We start from the raw sequence: 20,442 nt of genomic DNA, 5'->3' as shown, positions 1-20,442 counted from the left end.
GCAGCAGCTTTTCCCTGGAGCTGTGGGTGGGAGCCAGGAAGACACTGCTGTGCCCACAGAACAAGCATGTTGGCTTTGGAAAGCCCAGTCTGAGCGCTGGGGCATGTTGGGTTTGTTCTGGTACAGGGGATAGGGATCACTCTGGCTAGAAGCCATTTGTTCTCCTTGTGGGAGGAGGTTTTTTCCTGAATCCTCTAGAAAATTGGTCTAGACAGTGTGAGGGAGGCCTTAGCTTTACTGTGTTTTGGCGTTTTATGCTTTCTGGATTCTAAAACAGCAGCACAATTGGCACTGGAAAGGTGAGTGTCTCAGCAGTTCACCAGGCAGGTGACCATGGTGCGTGCAGAGGGTGGAGGTGACCTGAATTCTGCTGCTGGCTTCATGTATGCCAAAGCAGTGTCTGCGAGCAGTTGTGGTGGGTCTGTCCTGCTGCCTGGAGGGGCTGCAGTGGGGTCTGATCAGCTGTGGAGTGTGAGGTCTCATGGCTGCGTAGTTGCTAATCCCAGAGCCTGTGTTCATTACCGAAATGCCAGTACACTGATGTGTTATCTGTGACGAGCCAAGACACCCACCCATTGGGGAGCACTCCCTGCCGAGCACCAGGCTGGAGTGACTGCAGAACCTGGAGCCTCCTGCCCTCCTTGATGGAGCCCCTCGGGTGCCTGCGGCAGGAACGGCAGCCCCATCCCCACGATGTGGTGAGCACAGGCGACACTGCGTGTCTGCTCATCCAAGGCTCCTCACAGACGGTTGCCCCTGCAGGCCCAGGCAAGCCCTTGCTGCTGCTGCTGCTCTGCTGCTGTGTAGAGGCTGCTTCACTGCATCTCCAGGCAGGACCAGGGTTTTGCCCTCCCTGACCTCCCACTGCTGTTGGGCAGCTCGGGGACCTGCCCCGACCAAACCGGGCTGGCAGGACCGCAGCGCTCCGGGGCCACCGCCTCCATCGCCAGGCGGAGGCCCTGCCCTCTCGGGGCGGTGGCGCCCGCGGGGAAAGAGCCGCTCGCTGCCCGGGCCGCCAAGGGGCTCTGCCCGCCGGGACCGGGTAAGGCTCGGGGCGCGCCCTGGCATGGACCCTCCCGCGCCCCGCAGAGCCGTCCTCCGCCGCCGCGTCCCCCCCGCCGCGAGCACCGACCCCGACCGCAGCGGGACACGGGACACCGGAGAGGCGGTCGCACGTTTATTGAGGGCGGCCCAGCCGGGAGCGCGGCCGGCGGCGGGAACCGGCGCCAGCCCCCCTCGCCGCCGGCTGGTGTAACGGGCCATCACTCCTTGAACTTCCACTCCTGCCGGCACATGGGGCAGTGCTGCTGGACCTGCTGCGAGTTCAGCCACTTGAGGATGCAGTGCATGTGGAAGCAGTGCGAGCACTGCCCCCACACCAGCGGGCAGTCGTCGCCGGGCACCTTGCCTGCGGCATGGACAGGCCGTCAGGCCCGGCGCGGACGGACCGCTAGGCCCGCCCGCCCGCCCGCCCGCCCGCCCGCCCGGCGCCGCACTCACAGTCGGGGCAGCAGCCGTTGAAGGCCATCCGGCAGATCCCGCAGTTCTCGTCGTTGGCCACCCACAGCCAGGAGGCCACGCCGTGCCAGGTCCGCACGCGCACCCGCATCGCGCTGCCACCGCCCCGCCGGAAATCCCGCCCCCGCCCCCAAGGCCCAGCGCACAAGCGCGCGCGGCTGCCGCGCCTTTGCCGCTGGCCCCGCCTTTTCCGCTTCCGGCGTCGGCACAGCGCGGCCGGAAGTGCAGGCCCCGGAGCGGAGCCGCCATCATGGCCGACAAGATGGACATGTCCCTGGACGATATCATTAAGCTCAACCGGAGCCAGCGAGGGGCTGGCCGGGGCGGTGGCCGGGGCGGCCGGGGCAGGGGTGGCGCCACCCGCGGGGGCGGGCCCGGCCGGGGCGGCGTGGGAGCCGGGCGAGCGGGAGGCGGCGGCCCCGTGCGGAACAGGCCGGTGATGGCCCGGGGCGGCGGCAGGAACCGGCCCGCGCCCTACAGCCGGGTAGGGAGCGCGGCGGGGCGGGTGGGGAACGTGGTCGCTCGACGGGCTTGGCGGCGGGCTGGGGAACCAGGCCCGGGCCGAGCGTTCGGCGCGGCGGGGCGGGCGGCGGTGGGCTGGGGCGGGGGGACCGCGGGGTGGGGGGCGGGCCCGGCCGGCGGCCCTTTGTCCGCTCCTGGTGGGGGGTGCGGCGTGGCCGGCGGCGGCCTGTGGCCCGCGGTGCCCCGGCGCCAGTCACCGAGGTCCTGGTTTCGTTGCAGCCGAAGCAGCTCCCCGAGAAGTGGCAGCACGACCTGTTCGACAGTGGCTTCGGGGCGGGGGCCGGCGTGGAGACCGGCGGGAAGCTGCTCGTCTCGAACCTGGACTTCGGTGTCTCAGACGCAGACATCCAGGTAGGGGCTGGGGAGCAGCACCGCTGGGTACGTGGGGGCGGTTCGCCGGGGGTTTCATTCATAGCGTCGGGGTGGGGCACACATGGCTCCCGCGGGAGCTCCGCAGGTCCCGCTGCTTTGTGTGCCCGTAACGGAAGATCCTCGAGTGAACTAGCTCTGCAGGCGTGATGGGTTTGTGCCACCAGTGTCTGTCCTGCAGCGGTTCTGGTCATCCTGAGGGGGCTGCGATTTAGAAAAACTGCTGTCTTCTGCAGAGCGGCAGCCAATTACATTGTGAGTGACTCTGCCGCAGCGCACGCTGGAAGGTGCTGCTGTTTGTCTGCATCCAGCTGTGACTGGAGAATTTACAGTGAACTGTGTGAACTCTTAGGTCTGCATAGTTGCAGAAGTTTGTAACTGCACCGTGTGTATACCTATGTGCTCTGCATTTATGGGATCCACTCTCACAGCATTGTTAAGGTCATGTTCTGCTGAGCATTGAGGTGTTCCTGTGGATGCATCCATTGGTATAGCTGGGAAGATTTATTTGTGGGGGAGAGCTCGCTTGCCTGGTGTTGTGAGTGGTTTAGTCACTTAAAGAGTGACCCAGGGAAGGGGGCGAGATGCACCATCACACCTAAGCTGCAGCATCTGTGGTACCTGGTGCATTAAGTCTTCTAGCCAAGTTACTTGTGGTCGTATCCCTTGTTTCAGGGATCCTTGGGTGAGAACCTGCTGGATTCTTTCAGTTGGGTGTACGGTACCATCCGTCTCTGTGGCTGCGCAGGTCGGGAGGGGTTGAGGCATGGTGCTCCCACCTGGCCGTGAGGACATGGTTACGAGTGGGCAGCAAGTTGTGCAGAAATAAACGTTTGCAAATACCAGGTGCGTTCCCACTGAGGGCTCTGCTGGCGTGGTTATGCTGCAAAATGCTTCGTTTTAAATCAGCTTCTGGTCCTTGCCAGGGAAAACCAAACAACTTTTATGCTTTCTTCATTGGTTAACTCATTCCAATTCCTCTACGTGCTGCGCTGGCTGCGCCTGGGGAATTGGAAGTGAGCTTTTTCAGGTCACCTAGTTACTGGGTAATATGCTTAAAACCACCTCTTTTCCTCATATAAGTTCAGATTTGGTTTAAATAAGTTTTTTTGTTGTAGTCAGGCCCTGATGTTAAAAAAAAAAAAAAACAACAACAAAAAAAAACCACCTCAGTTTAACCAGCTCCTGCACTTTGTGCAGCAGTTGGGATTCACTTTTCCACTGCTGGCTTGGGCTGAGGTATGGACAAAACCTCCACCTATGATTTATTTAGCAGCAAAGCTGACCTAATGACTTTGCACCTATTTGTTACTACCCATCACATAATTTAGTGCTGCCTCAGATGTGGTGATTGCTTTCTTTGTTTCTATGCTAATTGCGTCATTAACATGGTACATCGCAGCTTCAGTGGTGTACAGGCAGGAACCAGTGGCTGGAAGGAACTTTGAATGCACGTTGCTCTTGGAGGAGCTGTGCAGCATCTCTCCCTGGGCATTCACTGCTGCTTGGGGGGAACCCATGTCACCTGCAGGGCCAAGAGAAGCTGGCTCTGGAAAAATGGCTGAGCACCACCTCACCTGTGCTGCGCCCTGTTCCAGAAAGCTTCTATTGAGTGCCATGTAACATTCACCTCTGCTGAATAAGCACAAGGGAGGAGCTGGCCTGCAGCCCTGCCTGATACACTTCTTGCTTAGGAAGTGGGAGAACATGCATTGTGCTCCATCAGATGCTTGGGGCAGTAGTTCACAGAGACAGCTGCGTGGCAGTCGGGCTTTGCAGCAGATACTGTAGAAGGTGGCCTGTCCCTCTGGGCACTCGGCAGCTCTGGTGTAGGTGTGGAGCTTCTGAGGCATGGGGTATAGCAGAAACTGGCAAAGGCAAGGTGTCCTTGTTGACTTTGCAAATGCAGCACCAGTGAAACAAAATTGATGGCTCCATTGCTGCCTTTTCACTTCCATCCTTTGTGAAGGTAAATGACATACTTCAGTAGAGGACTTTCCTAACCTCAATTTTTGGGTATATTCCTCATGGGCTGTGTTTTTAAATTGCACCTTGTCTAATGAAGATTTAAAAGACAAAAAATAGAAATGCACAGCACAATGAAACTGTGATCATCTCATGAATCCCTGTGTTCACACAGATCATTTCTCCTCTATGAAGTGGATTAGGGTCTGGATTATTTTTAAATAGTCACCCCATTGACTCAACCTCAACAAAAAGACCCACAGTTTCCCTGGGAAATGAAACAGGTCAGCATCCCTTAAGCCTGCTTCGCTGGCTATGAACGTGCACCATGCAAGTGATGAAGTCCTGCCTGTTTTTGCCACCTGTGGCAACTTTCTGGAACACTTCTGATGGGCTTGTGCTCTCCTCTTTCATCAGCGCTTTTCCTGAGTTGTCAATGATGTTTTTGAAAGGCACCTGCAGTTGCTGAGAGTGGCTGTGTATGGGGAGCGGCCAGCGCTGTCTCTTGGCTGTGCACTGTTTGCAGTGCTGATAGATGTGTACGCTCTTCTCCCTCTCTTAGGAGCTCTTTGCAGAGTTTGGGACCTTGAAGAAGGCAGCTGTGCACTATGATAGGTCTGGCCGCAGTCTAGGGACAGCAGACGTGCATTTCGAAAGGAAGGCAGATGCTCTGAAAGCAATGAAGCAGTATAATGGAGTCCCCTTGGATGGTGAGTCCATGTGGCCATAACGCGCTTTGCTGGCTGGCTGGAGCAGCCCGTGTGCCCATGTCTCCGCGCACAGGCTCACAGGCTGCTCTTCCTCCAGGGCGTCCCATGAACATTCAGCTGGTCACATCACAGATCGACACACAGAGGAGACCAGCACAGAGGTGAGATGCCGTATGGCCATGGGAGTCACTGTGCCTGGTCGGCGTGGGGTGGGAACATACTGAGCCCCTCTCTGTGCAGGAAGCATGGATCCCTCTCCTGTTCAGCAAACTTCTGCCTCCTGTGTGGGTTAACTGGAACGTGCTAAACCAGTCGCTTTTTAAAAATCACAGTGTAAACAGAGGTGGCATGACCAGAAACCGTGGTGGTTCAGGAGGATTTGGTGGTGGAGGAGGCAACAGGCGAGGTACTCGTGGTGGAAACAGAGGGAGAGGCAGAGGAGCTGGAAGAACTTCCAAACAGCAGCTCTCCGCAGAAGAACTAGATGCACAGCTGGATGCTTACAATGCCAGGGTAAGTGCTGTGTGGGTGCTGTCTGCAGGCTCCCCACAGCATCTCATTCTGGGAAACACTGGCAGCCTGGAGCCAGCCGGAAGGAGAAAGCATTTTCTCCAGGTCACTGGAATAAAACAGTCTCCCTCTAAAGCTGAGCAGTACCTGGGTCCAGTAGTTGGCTTTACTTTTCAGAACACTTTGTCAACTGCTGTTACTGACAGCCAAGAAACAGCCCCTTCCCCAGCTCCCTGGGGCCGGTGTAGGGCAGGCTGTTTCAGCACCGCAGAGATAATGGGGTGCAGAAAGGGGAAAACAAAGAAAAACCCTGGGGTGCTAGTGGAGGCAAGGCCAGTGACACTGGTGGCAGATACAAGTCCTTACATGTGGAGCCACGCGCGTTGTTTGCTGCTTTCAGAAGCAGCTCAGATGTCTCTGAGATGTCTCATGGCCAGATTAAAATTTCAGTAGAGGACCCAGGTCACGTGTATGCGACAGCAGTGGGGTCTGTGTCATAGGAATAGGATAGAAGGGAGGTGAGAGATGGAAGAAACGGAATGAGCAGAATTTCAGAACAAGATCGCATGGGGAGGGGAAGTGCAGTGGGGCAGTTCGCAGTTGCACCTCTGTGTGCTGTGGGGGGGTCAGCTGTGCCCAGGCTGGCACCAGAACGGGCTGTGGCCCGATGCGCCGTCCCTGGTGGGCAATGGCTGTGGTCTGTGGCAGTGTGAGGGCTGGCTGGGCGGATGGCGTTGTGGGGTGTGCGGTGACGGCTGCTCTCTCTTCCAGATGGATACCAGCTAAAGCAGCGGGCACCGTGCGCAGGGAAGGACTCCGATCTCGCTCCACGCTCCCTGGCAGGGGCCGCGGCTGTAGCTACTAATACTGAGGACGGGATTTGTTTTACTTTTACGTTCTGGGATAGGTTTTAAACTCCTGTAAAGGTTTTTTTTAATTCTGAAGCAGACCTGTTTTGTACCGAGTTATTTTTGGGATAAATTTTACTGGTTGACTGTTGGGCCGAGGTGGCTTTTACACCTTTGCCGTAATAAAATAGAACCGTGTCTAGAGCTGTGGACGCCTGCTCCGCGCCGCCCCGCCCTGCCCGGCCCGGCCCGGCCCGCGCGCGCCTTCCCGCGCCCCGCCCCGCGGCGCTCTGCCCCTCCGCCCCCGCGCTACCGTCCGGCCCACCAGCGCGCGCGGGTGCCCCTCGCCAATCAGCGCGCCGCGCCGCCGGCGGAAGTGAGGCGCGGGGCTCTGCCTGGGATAACGGGAAGTGACGGGCGTGTCCCGGAAGTGCGGGGGTGCGCGGGCGGCTAGGCGGATCCCGGCGGCGTTGTCACCGCAGCGCGGAGAGCGAACAGGGCCGGTAGGGCGGGGGCAGCGGGCGGCTCAGGGGGGCGCGGAGGCCCGGCGGGGGGAAGGGTTCGGACGGCGGGGCCCGGCCGCGTCGCGGCCGCGGGGTCCCGAGCGGCCTTGCGCGACCTTCTGAGGGCCGGAGGCAGCCGTTGTCCCCGGCGGGGGCCGCAGCGGTGCGGAGCACTCGGGCTTGAGGCCGCAGCTGGGACGAAACACGGGCGGCTGGGGTCGACCCGCGCTCCTCGGAGGAGCCGGGGCTGCTCCGCGCCCGCCCCCGGGTTTCCACCATTGCTCGGGCTGCGGGGGGCGGCAGGAGTGAACGGTGGGCCCTTTTCACTTTCTAGGCGTCGGGAGGTGCGAGCGCTCTCGTTCATCTCGAACAATTTTTCCATAAATAGTTTCTAGTTATGAAATGAGGAACATGGAAGTAACTTCCTCGGGGTCGATTTCCTTCTGTGTCAGAGTAATTAAGGCGCCCGGTTTATCCCCCTTAATGCTGTAGGGTGCATGTTAAAGCAGTTGAGGCAACGTGCGCAGAGACTGCAGCTTGGTTCTTGCAGGAGGTATCACTTCTTTCCTTCCTTCGCAGCCCTGCTAGAAGGATGGTGATGCTTTCCCTGGCCCCACAGGCTCTTTGCAACAAGTCTAAAAGTTGGAACTTCCTTTTCGTAAGAGAGAAGAACTCCCGGTTACAGAAAGTGGTCAAATGGTCGCCTTGAGGGTTTCGGGACTGGACCAGTGCTTTGTTGCTCTGGACGTCCAAGTGTCCTTCCAGTGCAGGTGTTCTTGTCTCGTAACTGCTGAGCAGAGATGGTTTTGTTGTAGTGTTCTGCTATGGGGATGCATGGCAGTATGTACTGATGGGTCACACTTTAGGTGGCACCCACAACTGCAGCACCAGGGTCACCACACAGATGGCAACTGCAGCCAGGCTGTGGTCTCTTCACTCATGTAACTCGTGTGCATCCTGGGTGTAGGACTGCAAGAACTTCTAAAATTTCTGAAGTTAGGAGCATATGAAACTATCCGGTCATGCCTTTGTTTGGTTTTGCTCTTGGCGGTTAATGCCTTGTAGGTGAACTGCAGTGAGGGTTATATCACGAGGCCTTCCCTCCCCCCCCCCAAAAAAAAAACAACCCACAAAACAAACAAAAAAACCCCAGAAAACACCACCAAAACACTCATTTTTTCAAAGTGCCTGAAAGGCAGCAGGCTGTTTCCAGAGTCCATCCCCAGCGCTGTGAGCAAGTGGCAGGGATCAGGCAAGACAAGAGTTCTCTGGGATGGTGTTACAAAGCATCTGGTGCAGGGGCGTTATCTGGACATCCCCTCAGCTCTGCGTTCCCAGGCAGTGTCAGAGGGCAGCACTCGGCCTAAGGACTGTCAGTCACCAGTTCCTCCTTTGCCGCTGATGTGCCCCCCTCCCCACCGCTGCCCTGGGAACCATCCGAGCCTGGTTTCTCTCTGATTCAGCCTCCCAGGCTGCTGTTGTACATGTGGAGCAACAGCACAGCCTGAGCCGGTTTAAGCACTGCTGGCTCCCCGTCCTTGCAGCGTAGCAGCATTTGTAGCTACATAGTGAACTAGCTACATCAGCGAACTGATCTGGCTGGAAAATAACCCTGCAGAAATGCTTATTAACTGGATCAAATTCCAACAGAGTTTGCTGCGCAGCTGCAGCAGCTTTCCCTTGCGCCATAGGGGAAGAAGGAAGGGTGGGGACCGCTCGAATTGGCACTGATGAGTGTCCACGGCTGCGCTGTGGCCTGAGGGACATCCGAAGCCAATTAGCTCATCAGAAGAGATTGACTAACTGGTTTCACTAGAGACGTGGGATCTTCATCCTGGGGTATGAAGAAGTTGCTGTTTACCGCTGTCTGCCTGAAAAGTTATGTTTCTAGCAGTTTTTCTGTCTGGCGGAAGGTGGGGCTCTTGCATTTACTGCTGCTGGCTCCGCGGTCATGCATGAAAAATGCTGAGAAAATCCAGGAGGAACTGCTGACTTGAGGAAGCAGTGAAGACAGCTGAGTGCAAATTCCCAGGCAGCAAGTGATTCGGCCTCCCGCTGTCACCTGCAGGCTGATCTGCAAGGATCTGAGAGGAGCCCCGGGCTGTTTCCCTAGATGTCTCTGCATGGCTGGGGACCCTGCCTTTCCGTTAACTTGCTTTCAGGCAGAGTGTGGGCTCTGCCAGTGATGGCAGAGTTCACAGCAGGTCTGTGCTGTCTCACAGAGCAGCGGGCCTCCCAGGAGCCACGGATGCACCAGCTCCAGTGTTCTGCGACTCAACTGAGTCTTGAGAGCCAGAGAGATGCCAGGCAGAGGTGCTGGGCAGAGCACCCAAGTGTCAAAAGGAACTGAAGAGGAATTTCCTTCCAAACAGCTCAGAGCAATGCCTGAAGTCTAAGGTGTTGAGCTCCTGTAAGGAGCCCGGCTGTGGGTCAGCAGTGTAGTGGGAAGGCTTCTGTTAAGGAGCTGAGCCCTTTGGAGGGCTGTGTTGCACGTCCCTGCTCCTCTGCGTCTTGGTGTGTGCTTGCTGGAGGTCTCAGCATGGTGCAGATGGAGTATGTGAGGGCAGTTCTCTCCGGCAGTTCACATGCGATCGAGTTCCTTGGCTTTGCTTTGTCTGGCAGTGTGATGGCTGGTTTCTCAAGCACCTGGAAAAGCTCTGGTTTGCTAATCAATCATGAGCTGAAATACACGCTTCATCTTGAGAAGCCTGAAGGGCAAGGTTGAGGCCCTGGTAAAACTTTTGATGCGATGCGGAACCTCCTTCCTCTCTGGCTGTGTGTTTGGAGCAGGATCCACAGCAATGTGACCTGCGGTGATGAAATGCAGCGCTCTGTGTGGGAGGGGGTGGCCAGCCTCAGCCTGGCTACACTGCTGGCTGTGTCACAGGGTGCCTGTCGACCCCCACGGCTGGCTGGGGCGCAGGGACCCACTCACCTCAAGCGCTGCAGCAATGGTTTTGGCACAGCCTGGTCAGAGATGTTCTTCTGACTGCTGCTCCTGAGGCAGCCTCTGGGAAGAGGTGAAGTGGTGTTTCACCTGAGCTTCCTTGGAGAGCTGAACCCTGGCATGGCCTGAGTGGCTGGTTGGAACAGTGCATTGTGTTGGTCTGAAGAGCTGTTTTCCATCTTCAGTGAGCTGCCATTGTTTTAGAGATCCTGTAAAGACTGGGGTAGTTCTTGATTAATTTGTGTGGTGGTGTGCATGATTGTTTCTTTTGCTCTGGATCACAGGATTGAGGCTAGAGGCATAGGAACGCAACCGAGGAGCTGGGAGTTTGGTTTTTTGGTTGGCGGGTTTTTGTTGTGGTTTTTTTTCCCCTGTGCCCTCTATGGCATAGTTGTTGCTAAATATCTGTGGAAGCTGTTACTGTAACAGAGCTGAGGAGGACTGGGTGTTGGTGATGTGGGGGAGGAAACTGTTGCCCTGTCTGTTGCATCTGGAAGTTGGTTGCCAATGAGTGGTAGCTCTATACTTGGCTGAGACCAAACTAATGGATTTCTGAACTGCTCAGGATAGGATGCCTGGTCCTGGAAATGGGCTGCTATTTCAGCTACTAGAAGTCACAGAATCATGGAGTGGTCAGGGTTGGAAGGGACCTCTGGAGATCATGTAGTCCAACTCCCTGCTAAAGCAGAATTAGTACTGTTTAACACTAAGGCTGCTCCTGTGCAGAGTGGAGAGATCTTCCAGGCTGGACCCTGCTGTTGGGAGTAGCACTGTGGCTGGCACTGCCCTGTTCACCTTGCAGTGCTGATCCTTCACCTTCTGCACAGTGGTTTTGGTGAGCTTTGGTTGTTCGAGGGGAGGCTGCCTGGCAGCCTGTTGCTTGCAGGTGCTGATCAGGCCATTTGTTAGAAGTTTTGTCTGTGCTTGGTCTGAAAGCTGGAAAGTGGGGTATGCACACCCATGGATGTTAATGCCGCAGAAAGGGACCTGACACCATTGAGGATATACATGGTTACTGGTGGATTGTCCGCTGTATGTGCATCTGTTTATTATATTCATGCTTTCAAAGCAGGCTCAGTCACAGAGGGTTTGGGAGTCAACAGAAGTCAGTGACTTGGGACTTCAGTTCTTTAATGCTCTCACTGAAAGTCTGTCAATTCCATTTCCTGAAAGCTACAGGTGTCTGAGGAGGAAGGTTCACGAGTTCATCAGCGTAGGGAGAGAACGACCTGTAGTGCTTGGGAGGTGAAATTAGCCTGGAGGTAAGGCACTGCAGTAAGGGGATCAAGCAGTAGAACAAATGTTTGAGTGAGTGTTCAGCGCTCCTGGGAGTCTTCAAGGTTGGAGGCTTTTTCAGGCAGGAGCCCAAAGGAAGTGACTGGGTTTGATATGGAGGTACCAGGGTGAAATCTAGTCAGTTGTTCATGTATGACATGAAATTAAATGGCCTTTTGAATACACATTTCCATGATATTCAGCACCAGGATATTGGAGAAGGCTATGCAGAAGGGCCAGCTGTTTGTTATAAAGTGGAGGGGTCAGTACTGGAAGTTGTTGGGAGTTGTAAGTGCGAAGGTACAATGGGAAAGCTCCCCTGCATGGGCACGTTCGTGCCATGCAGGGACAAAGCCCTTGTAACAACCCCAAAGTGTCCCCCCTACCTTTGTCTGGTGATAAATCTCAGTCAAGCCTTAGTACCCAGGAATACTGCTTGCATCCACTGCAAGTACCCTACCCCCAGGACACCCTGGGAGCCTTGCCAGCCTCTCTGGGGAAGCGCTGCCGGCCCAGGCAAGGCAGCAAGTCCATTCTCAGGTTTGAGAGTGGGCAGGGAGTGGGTCCCGATGGGGACTTGGCAGCAGCTCAGTCTCAGCACTGGCTCCCTGGGAGCTGGGGCCAGCACATTACCCAGGAATGCCGGCAGGTGGGCTGGTCACCAGTTCTCGCTCCTCCTTTCTTTTTCTGTCCTCTGTGTATTCACTGACAGGTCTACTGTAGCCTTCTCTTCTGGCGGAGGTGTGCAAAATTTCACTTTCTGTTTCTGTCTCTTTTGCCCTGTTCCCCAACAAATTGTTCATAATATTTATGGCTAAAAATATTAGTGGACCCTGGGTGACACCTCCACTGTTCTGCTCTTACAGCCGTTGCCAGGCTCAAACTGGCCATGGAGCCGGACTGGCTCTGGCATCTGCAGAATTGACCTTGCGTCACTGGAAAACGTGCTCTGTAAACTGTGTGTGATTAATGTCAGCGCTGAGGTCTTTCCCAGTCTGGGTAGAAATGGAATAACTGAATTGTGTGCTATCATGTCAGTTAAATACAGGCTTAATTATGATCTACAAGAACCTAAAACTTCTGCTACAGGTTATACTAAGTGAGCTAACCACCATCCGTTCTTTTCGTCTTTGAGCTAAGTGCATTGTCTGTGTTTTGTTGTATTTGTAGCAAATGTTGTCGTTCTTGATTTATTTGGATAGTAGATGCCAGAGCAGAGAACGCAGTTCTGCAGTTGGTTGTGAATCGTGTGTGCTAGCACAGAGCTCCAGGTGAGAATATTGAACAGGATGCAGGAATGCCAGATAATGACAGAAACACATGGATCCACCAGCTGATCATTTGTGAAAGATTCTGCTTGTACAAAAAGCCTTTCAAAAGTGGTTGCTGAAAGAGGGTTTTGAGTCTTAAGGGAGTCCAAGTTGATACGTGCCATAGGATGACCCTTAGAACAGCACACCCTGTGAAATATCAGGAATTACTGAGGATGTTGTTGGCTTTTATGGAGGTTTTTAGTGGGGTGTTGGCATCATCTGTCACCAGCCTCAGTGTGCAGCTGGATGTTTCCTGGTTAGTCTTGGACAGCTGAGCCAAACTCCGTGCATGTTTAATCCATTATCTGTTTCACTGTCTGTGTGTGATACACATCTTTGAAAAGGACTAAGTGTGAGATCAGCTGAGCCAGGTGTCTCATTCCACTCCTTCAAGGCACCAGAGCAAATTGATCTGAATGTGTTACTGCAAGCTCCAGATTGCAGCAGGGGCTCCTGGCTTTTGTGCCCCAGCCTATTCTTAGTTAGAATTGTACGCTGGAAGAGCAGAGCTGAGTTGAGTTTATTCTGGGCTCAGGTTTATTATGAGTGAAAGCTTCCCCTGGTTGATCTTGTGGGGGAGGGTGTTTTTTCTGGGCTTGGGGTGTAACCTGTTCCGGCTTATGAGTAAAGCAGTGAGGCTGAATTTTTCCTCCCTCTGGCATGGCCCTCCATGGGCTGAATAAGAGACCTGGCCTACTGGAGCAGTCTGCAGGGGCTGCGGGCCCTAGGCAGCGTTGTGTCCCCTCAAGGCCCCCCAAGGACAGCCCACGAAGGGCCCAAGTGAGAGAGGGAGTCCACGGGAGTCATGGCAGAGCACTTCAGGGGAAGCCTGGTTGGTACTGACGTGCTGCGCTGTGGGAAGAAGCCTGCAGAGAGAGATTGTATTGGGGCTGAAGTATATTCAGCACACATTTCCGTGGAGTAGGTAGGTGCAGTTACACTTCTCCTCCTCACTTCAGTATAACTCGCGTGTGTGAGGATGGCGGAGCAGGAGCCGACAGCAGAGCAGCTGGCCCAGATTGCAGCTGAGAATGAGGAGGATGAACACTCCGTCAACTATAAGCCACCTGCCCAGAAGAGCATCCAGGAGATCCAGGAGCTGGACAAGGATGATGAGAGCCTGCGCAAGTACAAGGAGGCGCTGCTCGGTGCCGTCACTGTGACTGCCGGTGAGCCCTAGGATGTGACTGTGCCTTGCTCAAGCCAGAGCTCCACTGGTCACCCCCAGCCTCGCCCCTGCTCCCACGTGGGAGCTTTTCTCCTCCCAGCTTTTTGTCCTTGGGCAGGAGCACAGTCAGGAGCATAAAGGCATGTGTCATTGCTCCCCCCACCCCACCCCACCCCCGATCTCTGGCCCTTGGAGTAAGGTGCAGGGACAGAGGGGTGGCACTCTGCCTTCAGAAGGGGATGCTCCTGGGGAGATTGTGGGCTGGGCCTAACACAGCAGGGAGCCCAGACCTTCACGGAGGGGTGGTGTTCTCACTGCTTTTCTTGCTTTTCAAGAAGTGCCCTGGAAGGAAAAGGAGTTGTGTTGGTTGGTGTTAGGGATGGGTGCTGAACAGCCTTTTCACTTGTCTTTTAGATCCCAACGCTCCAAATGTGGTGGTGACCAAACTGACTTTGGTCTGTGCTACTGCTCCTGGCCCTCTGGAGCTGGACCTGACAGGTGAGCTAGGAAAGAGCTCTAGCCCTTCTCCCAGATCAAAGCTGGCTCAGTATGGAGCCTGGCAAAAGGCCCCACAGGAGCTCCGCTGGCGTGGTGGGCAAGCCCTCCTGTGTCAGAAATGCCCCTGTGCTGGATGCAGAGTGAGGCGCTTGGGTCCCTGGAGGGTTCTGTACTCTCAGCCCAGCAGCTCTGTCTCAGCACCCCTGTCACAGCAGAGACCTTTCCTTGCTGGCCCTAGCTCTGTAGAGGTGTGAGCTGCTGGGCCGGGCAGCCAGCTGTCCTCAAGCCTGCGCAACGGTGCTGATGGCAGCTTCGCCATGGTGACACCCTCAGAGCAAACATCTATGAAGGAACATTCTTGAATTAACTGCATTGCTGCACTGCGGTGTCGTTTCACAGGGCAGTGCTCGCCTGCCTTGGGTAGCATGGGCAGTGCAGCAAGGAGGGTCCTGTCATGCAAAAATGAAAGGATGAGCTGCGTGCTGTCCAGGCAGTAAGGGTCATCCCCTGCTACTGCAGATACTGCCTGATCACCTCTTGCAACTTACATTTTTCCCCCAGAGCAATACAAAGGAACTCTGAACAACCCTCTCCCTTCTTTTTAGGTGACCTGGAGAGCTACAAGAAGCAAGCATTTGTGCTGAAGGAGGGTGTGGAATACCGAATAAAAATCTCCTTTAGGGTAAGAATTCAGATCTGAAAACTGAAGAACGAGTGGAATGCCAGGCTGCAGCAATCCCAGCATTGGGAATACCTGAGCCCTGAAAAGTGGTGTGGCGGTGGACATTGTCTACTGCTGTGGGTGGGGTGGGCAGTGTGTCTAGGAGATGCCTGCTACAGTCCTTGCTTGTGTCTCCGCAGGTTAACAGGGAGATTGTGTCAGGGTTGAAGTACATTCAGCACACATTCCGGAAAGGTGTGAAAAGTAAGTGCTTCTCTGTGACACGGGTACTGCGCTGTGTGAGGGCTTTCTGCTCCTTCCACTGTGGTGCCCCCACAGTCCACCATGGGAGGAGTCAGTCCTCAGGCATCCCTGTGCTGCCAAGCCCGCAGCGATCTGTAGAGGCTTCTGGGTCTGCTGTGGGGTGGCAGCCTGTGGTGCCGACTGCACCTGCACCTCCGGGCTGAACACGTAATCCCCGCCAGAGCGCGGTGGTGAACAGGCCGCTGCTGACAGTGGTGCTAAGGTGGGGGGACCGTTCCCCACAGGAGGACTGAACAGTTCCTGGAGCAAATGGAGCTGTTAATGTGGGTGACGTTTTTGTTCTCACAGCTCCTCTGTGGGTTGTTGTAGCAGTTACAGACCTTTCATTTGCTTTATCCTTGCCCCAAGTGCAGGGGAGGCTCTTACACAGCCTCCATACACCTCTTTTTCTCCTTGTAGTTGACAAGACTGAATACATGGTTGGGAGCTATGGCCCCCGAGCAGAGGAGTATGAGTTTCTGACCCCCATGGAAGAAGCCCCTAAGGGCATGCTGGCGCGGGGCAGCTACAACATCAAATCCAAGTTCACAGATGATGATAAGACTGACCACCTGTCCTGGGAGTGGAACCTGACCATCAAGAAGGATTGGAAGGACTAGCCCTTCCCAAGGCCAAACCCCAGAGAGCGTGAATCAGACAGTGGCTACCGTAGAAATCCCCCCCTGTACCAAAGTGCTGACATTGGAACCCTCTTACCTTTCACCCCCCATTATAATTTGACCAGATTGCTCAGTTGTGTAATGTGTCCCCTCCCCAGAGAATTGCTGAGTGCATTGACCAAACCGTGCTGTCTGCATCTGGTCTCCAGCTGCCCGCCCCAGGGCCGTGCCAGGATGCCCTCCCAACGCAGAGGTGGGAGCGCTCGCTCCCACCCCAGGCCCTTTGCTGCTTCTCACCTTCCTTTTCTCTGGCAGGTGCTGAAGGGGAGAGACTCCTGTGTTCTGCGTGGGGTCCTGTGCTTGGCTTTTCTGTGCACAGCTCAGGGTAGCTACTGTCTCCAAGTAGCTGAAGAACTTTGATGCCAGGCAGCTATTGAATCCGTTTGTTGGCTAAAATCATGTCTGGCCTGCCTCTCTCCCACCCAGTCAGTGTCCTGGGAGTACTGGCAGCTTCATTTGTGGATGTTCCCTGTAACCATGATGCCTTAATGTGTAACACGTATCCTCTAGGGAGGGGGCCCTGCCCTTGTTACACTTTTTAAATGCCACCCACCTTCCCCGTTTGTTGGCATGGCACTCATCTTGGTCACACCCCTCCATGGGTTATTAGGAAAGATTCACAACTTCCCGCTTTGCTGCTGGTCCGTTCTTCACCCGAGACAGGACGTCTCCAGAGGGAAGGGTGGTGTGACATCCCAGGTGATGCCTGGCCACCCTTCCCGGTGTCCAGGGAGCTGGCGTGGCAGGACCTTGGCCCCCTTTGCATAGGGCTCCAAACTCTCTGGCAGCCTCAGCACCTCTGAGGAAAAGAAGGGGCTGCAAGGCAGGTGGGTGCAGTAGTCACCGGTGTTGCCATCACTTCACACTTCTTATCGCAGCCAACGTAGCTGCAAAGCACTGAAATTCCAGGACAGCACCTGCCCTCCTGGCTGTTTTGGGCTGAGGATGGACTAGTCTGTTTCTGCAGCTGCTCTCCTGAGGCAATCAACAAAGAGCTTGCAATGGACAAGTATTCAGAAGCGATTAATGCCTTATGTATCTGTTCTGCCTTTAAAATCTGTGCCTGGCCTGTCAGTATTTATTGCCTTGACACTCGACTCCCCCTGCCCCGCTGTGCCCATCGCAGACCCCCGCAGCATGCCAGCCTGCCAGCCAGGGCTGCACTGACACGGCCCTCAGGGCAAAGGAGCCCTTGGGGCCCGTCAGCCCCTGAGGGCTGGGCAGGCATGTTCCAGCTCCGCAGCCCTCTTATCTGGATCCTACCACATTGAGGTCGTATTAGAACTGGGACCAAGTACATGTGGCTTTCTTGTAGCTACGTCTTTGCCTCTAACTCTCCCTTGCCCTGCCCCTAGAGAGGTTTTTGTTAATTTGATTTGGTGCATATTGTCTGTAAATCCTAGACCCGGGTTAACAGGTTTGGAATCATCGTCTGCTTCTCCTTTTATGACAGTTAAATAAAAACTTCGAACTGACCATCCACTCTCTGTTCTGGTTCTGTTCTGGAAATTCCTGGCTCTGGGTCTTTGGCAGGAAGCAGCAGAACTTCTGTTCCACAGGGAATTTTTGCCAGCAGCTGGGGTGGGAGAAGAGCAGAATTGCTGGGCTTGCAGAGCTGTGGAACGGGGTATCTGGGGCAGCCTGTGCCACAGAAGAGGTAAGAGCCCCCTGTCACTGTGTTTGTCTTCAGGACCTATCCCTCGCTGTTCACGCTGTTGCATTCCATGCAACTACGAGGGAACAGAAGGGTGTGGGGCAGCGAAGACAGTGGGTCTCTGAGCCTTGGCCTGCCTGTGTCGCACCTGCTTCAGCTGCAAGCGCAAAGTGGAATTCCTGTGCATCCAGAGGAATGAGGGAGGCGACTGGAGGGGAACAGTATGCAGGAGAGGCAATGTGCGATAAGAGCCTGCAGATGTTTACAGTGTCAGGCATGTTTGTGTTAAGGGTAAGAACAACGTAGCTGAGAAAAGCTTTTACAGAACATACTGCACTAGAGAAGCTGTGGAGGAGATGGCTTGGGTGCTCCTGATCTAAAATACTCATGACAGTAATGGAGAATTCTGAATACCAGAGGGAACCTATGGAGCCAACAGCACAGGCCCCCTTTCTTCTCAGTCCCAGGAAAGTTGCTGCACGTCCTAGGTGCTGCTGCTAAAGTAAAGGACACAACTCAGAAACTGCAAGAAAGTGCAAGGGCTGGGATGAAGCCCCCTCAGCTGGGCAGGAGCCACCAGCACACCCGGGCAAGGAGCAGGCGTGTGGCCTGCTGTGAGCTGTGCCCAGTTGCCTGCCTGCATGGCCCTCCCTGTGGCATGAACACAAGGGCAGCACGAAAGCAGGAGCCCGGGGCAGGCGTCACCCTCTGTCATTTCAGTTAAGAGTAAGCCCAGATGTGCCGATAAGTGAACAAAGGCTCTCCTTGTGCTGGCCCCCAACAGCCGCTCTGAGGGCAGTGGCTGTCAGAGTGAGATCCGGTCTGATGCAACTGCCAGCTCTTTGGCAAGTCTTTCCAAACACTGCATACAGTGCTTCTGTTAGATCGTTTGTGTGATAGTGGGATGCCTTGGGAGGGGTACGCAGGACAGCTGAGACCTGCTGTAACTCCAAGGACTGAGGGGCTACAGCAATCATTTGCTGCCCATGTTTTCTGCAGAACACGGTCCTGCTGTGGAACAGGCCGGGCTCTCCTGCCTGGCAGCTGGGCCCATGAGCACACACTGGCACCAGCAACCCAAGGGATGCCCAGCTGCACTCTGGCTGGATGAGTCTCACCCGTTATGGCTTCCAAGCAAAAGCCTTAGCCCCTTCCAGGCAATGCACCTGTAAACCTCCCATTGGAGCTTGTGAAGGAGGGATCCGCACCACTTTTCTAGTTGGGCAACTGTTTGCACTGCAGAAGCTTGGTCTGATACAGCTGCCTCAAAGAAGCAGAACTGCAGCTCCACAAGCACAGCAACTTTCACCTGCATGTGCTGAAGGGCAGCTTGGGAGAACCATGGCCAAGGGGAAGGGGAGAACTTGTGAATTGATGCTGTGTGCTGCTGCAGAGCCCCGGGTGTGGGCCTGGACCTGCTTGTACTGGCAGCTGGTAGGTATGGAAGTCAAGTGAAATGCTGCCCCAGCTGACAGGCCCAGCAGGGAGCAAGACACCAGAGGAGAGGTGCTGCCACCACAGAGGGCAGGCAGTGCCCTGTTCATGACCTTTCCTTTGGCAGACACCGCAGCACAGGGATATTTAAAGAAAACAAGAGAATTGTGCTCTGTTTGTGGGGTGCCAGAAGGCAGGCAGGATCCCCAAACAGCACCAAAAATGAGGGGAGTTGCAGCAGCTGCAAGGCATCAGCGAGCACTGCCAACTGTGCTAAAGTTGCCGAGCACATCTACTGGTGGCCCAGAACCATGCTGGGCCCCGCTGCCCCTGCTGAGATGTGGCAATGTGGCAAGACAGCTCACCACCTTCGGCCCCAGAAACCTGCTGGCAGCAGGATGTGCCACTTCCCCTTGGCTGCTGGCTCAGCCTGCCTCTGCCAGCATGTCAGGCAAGGGTTTTCTGGCAGGAGCTGCACTGGCACAGGGTCTGGCCCTTTCAGTGGAGTGTGTCGCTGCCGAGCCCCTCTGGCAGGGCAGTAAGTCAGCTCGCTCAGGGCTGTGGCTCCCAAGCACTCCCTCACCTCTGGAACCACACAGGCTTCAAGGTGGCCGAGCATGAACGCAGAATCTTGTTCTGCCAGCAGCTGATTCCCCGCCCTGGCAGCCCAACACACCTGTGCAGCCCCGGGCAGCGGCAATTGGGCAGTGGCCACTGCACACACGCTGCTTCACTCAGTGCAGCTTTGCCATCTACAGTCTCACTGGGCACTTTCTGGGCTTGAGTAAGGTGCCTGATTCTGCACGTAGCCAAAGCTCCTGAACGGACAACCGCTCCTCATAGCACTTGGGACAACCAGGTTACCTGTGGCAAACTGGCAGTGCACCTCACTCTGAACACCACTGGCCTAGGGCCAGCCCCCGCAAGGGGAAGGTGAAGAGAGCAAAGAGCAGCAGCTGTGCTTTGCAGGCAGCCACTGAGCTGGCAAAATCAGCAGGGTGTGGCCAGGGAGCCCGGAGGGAGTGAGGCCCTGCTCCAGCACTTACCCGGCAGGCAGCCTGTGCATACAGGAGGTGCCTGCAGCAGCCCCACCACCACCGCCACCGTTGCAGCGCAAAGCTGCAGGCAGTCAAAACCCAGCTGTCTTCTGCCCGGGGGCACAGGGGCACCCCTTCCCCTGCCCAGCTTTGGGAGCAGCCAGGACCTGACCACCGACCCTTGCGCTGCACCAGGAGGTGCCAGAGCAAAGCAGGGAGAGTTGTGCCATGGGACATCCCCCTGCCACGGTCACGAGACTCGCTCCTCGTGGGTACCTGAGCAGACACTGCATAGAGCCACATGCTCTGAATGGGAGCCCTCTTGCCACGGGCTCCTGCTCGATCCTGGGGGGACGAGGTGATACCCGCGCCCTGCCTCGAGCGCGCCACCGCATGGCTGGCCTCTCTGAAAGGGTGGGTGTGCCGCGAGCCCCCGGTGGGGCCGAAACACCCGCCTTGAGCTCCCCCCGCTCTCCACCTCTGGGGCAGCTGCACAAAACGCGGTGAGGCTGCCCGGTACTTTACGC

General features: G+C 55.8%; 3 protein-coding genes across 5 annotated transcripts; 2 read left to right on the top strand and 1 right to left on the bottom strand.

Annotated features, from left to right (window-relative positions):
• Nucleotides 1-1,658, bottom strand: ANAPC11 (anaphase promoting complex subunit 11). 3 transcript variants are annotated; one of them, XM_055797482.1, is made up of 2 exons: nt 1,501-1,633; nt 1-1,313 (listed from the first exon to the last, which is right to left on the bottom strand). In XM_055797482.1, the coding sequence occupies exons 1-2, from the start codon at nt 1,607-1,609 to the stop codon at nt 727-729; spliced, it is 696 nt and encodes a 231-aa protein (XP_055653457.1). In that variant the 5' UTR covers nt 1,610-1,633; the 3' UTR covers nt 1-726. The 3 variants fall into 3 exon arrangements, with proteins under 3 accessions (XP_055653457.1, XP_055653458.1, XP_055653459.1); XM_055797483.1 differs by having other exon boundaries at nt 1-1,316; nt 1,501-1,627; XM_055797484.1 differs by having other exon boundaries at nt 1,204-1,408; nt 1,501-1,658.
• A 110-nt stretch (nt 1,659-1,768) lies between these two features.
• ALYREF (Aly/REF export factor) lies at nt 1,769-6,646 on the top strand. Its single transcript, XM_055797481.1, has 6 exons — nt 1,769-2,002; nt 2,260-2,391; nt 4,937-5,084; nt 5,182-5,245; nt 5,417-5,597; nt 6,366-6,646. The coding sequence occupies exons 1-6, from the start codon at nt 1,769-1,771 to the stop codon at nt 6,378-6,380; spliced, it is 774 nt and encodes a 257-aa protein (XP_055653456.1). The 3' UTR covers nt 6,381-6,646.
• Nucleotides 6,647-6,805: 159 nt separating this feature from the next.
• On the top strand, nt 6,806-17,266 carry ARHGDIA (Rho GDP dissociation inhibitor alpha). Its single transcript, XM_055797485.1, has 6 exons — nt 6,806-6,945; nt 13,440-13,649; nt 14,063-14,146; nt 14,752-14,828; nt 15,008-15,071; nt 15,531-17,266. Exons 2-6 carry the CDS (start codon nt 13,460-13,462, stop codon nt 15,728-15,730), a joined length of 615 nt encoding a protein of 204 aa, XP_055653460.1. The 5' UTR covers nt 6,806-6,945; nt 13,440-13,459; the 3' UTR covers nt 15,731-17,266.
• Nucleotides 17,267-20,442: the final 3,176 nt, after the last annotated feature.

The sequence above is a fragment of the Falco peregrinus genome, chromosome 2 (assembly GCF_023634155.1).
Source record: "Falco peregrinus isolate bFalPer1 chromosome 2, bFalPer1.pri, whole genome shotgun sequence".
NCBI lineage: Eukaryota > Metazoa > Chordata > Aves > Falconiformes > Falconidae > Falco > Falco peregrinus.
This window is presented reverse-complemented; position numbering and strand designations above follow the sequence as displayed.